Raw genomic sequence first — 5,190 nt, 5'->3', positions numbered from 1 at the left:
TACAAACCCCGGATTTATAAATAATTTGTGTACAGATCAACCCAAACAAATGCTACAAAAAACTCTTTAAATTAATACATTTTTACAAACACATACAGGATGCAATATTGTCTATCATTACAAAATAAAACATTGCAATTATTTTAAATAACAGTTAGCTGGTTTTGGCTTCAGTTTGAGTGGTGGTGAATGCATAAATGCATCTTCTCATCTTAAAACCTTGTAATTCACACTCATATATGAGAGCACCCATATCTGGGACTTCAAGGTTCCTTCATCAACTGGATGTACAATGTTTCCTTTAACTATCCTCAAACACTAGTGAGCAAGTGGAGATGTTATGGTTTTTCTATTTGCCGCAGCTCAGAAGAATAACTTGTCTTATGTCATAAATTGTCTTTTATTGCGACCTACCAAGCCTTCCGAGACAGCTTTCTTTCTTCCTCAACAATTGAACTCTTTGTTTACTCTACATCGTTTTCCTCTTCATCTTCAATACCAGCCAGCTCTTTCTCTGGCAGCAGGCCATAGCTGTTGAGGAAGGCTTCCACATCAGTGGCAAAGAACTGCTCACTTAGGTGCTGCGTGCAGGCCAGGAAGTTCCCTAGTAGTTCCCCGGCCTTGTACACCAGCAGTGTAGGCAAAACCTCATCTGAGAAACGCTCGGCAGCACCGGATGAAACAGCATCAATCCTGCAGAACTTTACAGTGGGGTACTCAATGGCCAGGCAGTCCAGGCAGTTGTTGATCTCCTCACAACCTTTGACTCCAACTTTGTAGATGTGGACAACCACCACTGTGCTGTAATGCTCCTTCTCGATGACTTCTAGGAAGGCCTCTCCACTGTCCAGCTCATGCACACCTTCAAACCTGGGCCCAAAGCTGAGTTTATCATGCATCTCCTGCATGCACCGCTTTCTGTATTTCTTTAGACATCCCTCATCTTCCTCCTTAAGTAGCTCATACTCTTGGACACTCATCTGAAAAAAAATCAAAACCAAAGTGAGAATTGATATTGCCTATGGAATTGGATTATTTACAATTTGTAATTGTTATTAGATGAATTTGTTCATTCATTAAGCAATAATTTTCTAAAATAACTCTGTTCTAATGCTCCACTGGAGATCCATTTCACAAAGATTTAGCTATTTCACAATGCACAGTGTCCAAAGACAACAATCAAAAGCAAAGAAAAGGTCTGCCATCTTTTCTGTGGTCTGTTTGGTTATACCTTGCGGTTAAGGTTTGATCTGGCGTCCTCTTTTGGCTTGCTTGGGGAAGACATTTGTCTCAGCAGTTCCCTTTTTGCAGGTGCCAAGTTTTCCTGGTCCATACTTTCCAACTTAAACCTCCTCCAGTCATTGATGACTCCTTTTGGACCTATGGAGAAGGCAAATAGCATTTTGTATTCAGTTGTTAAAGAGTCTGTAGCATATTAATATATAAATTACTTACTTTTACCTTACTTTTATCTCAAAGCCTTTTCTGAAATTGTATCTATGTTTGAATCCTCTTTTAAATAAAGTTATTATTATTAGTGTATATATAGTAAGACAGGTATGTACAGGTTGATAGAGACAAGAAAAAAGGTAAATATAGGAAAACACTTTTGGAAACAGACACAATTCATCAGTCCAGCAGGAGGAACTTCATTGACTAAAGCAGAATCCGCTTTACTCTCAAGGCACACATAATCAATAATATGTGGGATTTCCAGCTAAATAACTGGTTTATTTCGTTGTAAAATGACAATGTCCAGCTACGGGTACAGTGTCCTGCTTAATGTTGTTGGGATTGAAGCGTCATCTTAACCCCAATGCACTCTTGCACAACTGTTACGTACCAAAAGAAGATCAGAGCGGCAGTTAAACTTCCAAAGCTCCACAGATCTGTACTCTACTTTGCTTTGGTCTCCCTGTTAAGTCAATTGCTCTGTCATCATTGCTTTTGCTTTACTGTTTGTAAAGTTCCAGTGAAGGCTTCTTAACGATTAATTACACAAATGTATGCTTGCAAAGATAAATGTAGATTGACCAGATCCAATGCACAAGGCACAAAGAAAGGTCATCAACTTGTAAAAATATTCAGTTACTGTGTTATGTTTGAAAACACTGCTTTCACTCACCTGTTTGGGTTGCGGTCTCTTCCAAGTCAATCATTCTGTTACACATGTTTCTGGTTAGCTACCTGTTAAGATAAAAGGTTGAGAATCAGACTAAATGGATGTCATTTATATGAGATGGTTATGCATGATAGTTGGCTTTCGATGTTTAAATTAGTTTTAATGTAACACTTGTTTGTTGTCATTGTACTCAATAAGATTATTGTACCGCCACAGATTTAAAATCTTTGCACTGTGATAAAGTGAGTCCCATGATATTTAATTAAATTAATGCAGTCTAAGAGGATTACTGATCTGCAACAGATCTCTCTCTCGCTTGATGTAAGCCCTTCGGGCCACTGTTTGAAATTGGACCAGATGGAATTGTCAAAAAAAAATAAATAATAATAATATAAATGTGTGTGTGTGCGCGTGTATAACACAATTGGTTCTTACATTTAAATAATATAAATAAACAAGTGAATGTAAAAAGATATAATATTTCAGCATCCTAACTATGATGTTTGATTTTTATGTTATTGTTTATAACATTTTTATGTAGAAAATGTACAATGCATTTGCAATATATTAAAAACTATAGTCACTCTGCGTCTCACACAGCGGTGTGTGTGTCTGCGGTGCAGAGTCAACATCTCATTAGTAAAAATGATCTAGCCCCAGTGTTTCAATTAGTGTCTGCCTTCCTGTACGCGGTCACGGTGCTGATCTGGGCTGATGATCTTTGTGGCCATCTTTCTAACCTCCAAATCCAGTGTAATCGATTTGTCTTGATTAGCATGAGCAAATTAAGTTTCATACAAGGGTTTCAACTTATGTGTCAGCAAGAGATAGACAATAAACTCTTGTAAACAGCTGACTTTCAACTAGACACAGACCCATGACTATATTCAGTATCGAAAGAAAGAATCTTCTGTTCTTATTCTGTGCAGAAGCCTTTACTTTAAAACAAGAAAGAAACTTAAACATAAATGGAAGAAACCTCTTTATACAATACCTAATGTTATAACATAGTAAATAATTATATCAAGACGGCCCCCAAAATTAGACCTCAAACGTTTGCAAAAACAGATTGAATAACTTATCTTCTATTGCATCAAATCAAAATGAAACTTCCCATTTCAAGCATTTCAAACATGGGTTTTAGATGAGTTCTCCATTATCTTGCAAAAATAGAAGATGTCAATAGAATTTGTCTTACCTCCCGCAGTCACAGTGAAGTCCTCCCTTTGTGTCAGTACCAAACTTTGCACTGGTCTACACTCGATCACTTCACTGAGCTATCTCTTGATGGATGATGTTCGTTTTTGTGTGCATGCGTGTGTCTTATCCAGCCAATGAGCTTGGTCTAATGGAGATTTCAAAGTAGACCCAACGGAAATAGAGCATAGATCCTAAGAGGATTTGACTTCAGGAATTAGAACCCTCTACTTGATAAAGGCCCAACTACACAATGAAGAGAGAGAGAGAGAGAGAGAGAGAGAGAGAGAGAGAGAGAGAGAGAGAGAGAGAGAGAGAGAGAGAGAGAGAGAGAGAGAGAGAGGACAGACAGACAGAGAGATGAGAGAGATGAGAGAGAGAAGGAGAGAGAGAGAGAGAGAGAGAGAGACAGGACAGACAGACAGAGAGAGAAGTTGAGAGAGTGAGAAGAGAGGATGAGAGAGAGAGAGAGAGAGAGAGGAGAGATAGAGAGGGAAGACAGAGAGAGAGAGACAGAGAGACGAAGAGAGAGAAGACAGAGAGAGAGAGAGAGAGAGAGGACAGAGAGGAGAGAGCGAGAGCGCGTCTGTCGCCTGAGCGCGGAGCCGGCGCGAGAGCGGCGGGGCAAGCGCGGGGAGACTAGAGGGCAGAGACCACAAGAGCAGACAGAGAATAGAGAGAGAGAGACGAGAAGAAGAGACAATAGAGAGAGAGAAGAGAGAGAGAGTGAGAGAGAGAGACGAGGAGAGAGAGAGAGAGAGAGAGAGAGAGAGAGAGCGAGAGAGAGAGAGAGAGAGAGAGAGTAAGGAAGATACTTTTTTTGCAAAACTTTGAAAAAAGATTTTCTCAGGATAATCTTATAAATCACTTGATTAGGTAGCTGGTAACCTTGTATACTACTCTATTCAAGAGCAGTACAGAAGAGCTGTTGTGTTGCATTTCTCTATCGCAAACAGCTCATTAAGAGTTAACTTAAAAAATACACACACACTGCTAGCTATGGGTGAGGGACATCTTGTGATGCTTTATCATGTGCTTCTTGATTATTGTCAACTCTGAAAGTGTGTGTCTGGAGCATCTGCTTCTTGATTTCTCTTTTAATAGATAAAAAATAGGAGCATCTGTGCATCTTGTTGGACGTGACTAAGACTACACAAAAGATGACACAAGCAAACAAAACATAGTAAATGTTCATTGAGATATTTTATTTGACGTACAATTACAAGTTAAAATTATGCATTCAAAATCTTACTTGAGTACAAAAGTATTATCAGCACAATGTATGTATTGATACTAATATACTAACCAAAATGCCAAAACTCAACTTTACTAGGAAGCAAACATGTCCCGCATGTTTAGTTTAACCCAGTTTTATTTTGGTTTTGGTTTGAGACATTGGAAGATAATGTCTTTAAGTCATTTAGATTTTTTAGAATTTAGTATTGTTATGAGTGTTTTGACCCGAGATGGCGTGCTTCATATAAAATAATGCATCTGAAAGGCTTTCAGGCTACATGGTGCTCGAAGAGAGAATCAGATAATTGCGCCTCAGTTGCCCTCACGTCATTCATAGATCATGAATCAGTGCGGGATTAGCCTAAACTAAACAGGCGGGACATGTTTGCTTCCATGAAATCGAGCACTCAAGTAGGCTAAATGAGAGCTTCGCTTGGGATTTTGAGGTATCTCGGTAATTCAGAAAAACAGAGAAGATTTTTTTTTCCCATTGAAAAGGTTTCTCATAGTTTTGAGATAATAATCTTGTTAATTCAGAAAATAAAAAAGCAATTATGTTTTTCTCCGGTCAATGCATTACTCTCCTGTAAAGTCGAATGTATCATGAAATGGAAACACTCAAGTTAAGTACATCC

The 5,190-nt window shown here is 38.6% G+C and overlaps 1 protein-coding gene across 1 annotated transcript; it reads right to left on the bottom strand.

The window, feature by feature from the left end:
- Nucleotides 1–464: 464 nt before the first annotated feature.
- On the bottom strand, nucleotides 465–2,171 carry pdcb (phosducin b). Its single transcript, XM_029429204.1, has 3 exons — nucleotides 2,126–2,171; nucleotides 1,232–1,380; nucleotides 465–980 (listed from the first exon to the last, which is right to left on the bottom strand). Exons 1-3 carry the CDS (start codon nucleotides 2,169–2,171, stop codon nucleotides 465–467), a joined length of 711 nt encoding a protein of 236 aa, XP_029285064.1.
- Nucleotides 2,172–5,190: the final 3,019 nt, after the last annotated feature.

Source organism: Cottoperca gobio, chromosome 4, assembly GCF_900634415.1.
Source record: "Cottoperca gobio chromosome 4, fCotGob3.1, whole genome shotgun sequence".
Classification (NCBI taxonomy): Eukaryota; Metazoa; Chordata; class Actinopteri; order Perciformes; family Bovichtidae; genus Cottoperca; species Cottoperca gobio.
This window is presented reverse-complemented; position numbering and strand designations above follow the sequence as displayed.

Excerpts from the sequence above, each read along its gene's own strand:
- pdcb (XM_029429204.1), bottom strand. The coding sequence starts at position 2,171 with ATGTGTAACAGAATGATTGACTTGGAAGAGACCGCAACCCAAACAG. Across the intron at positions 1,381-2,125 it reads AGAGACCGCAACCCAAACAG|GTCCAAAAGGAGTCATCAAT; the intron begins GTGAGTGAAAGC and ends CCTTCTCCATAG. Across the intron at positions 981-1,231 it reads GATCAAACCTTAACCGCAAG|ATGAGTGTCCAAGAGTATGA; the intron begins GTATAACCAAAC and ends ATTTTTTTTCAG.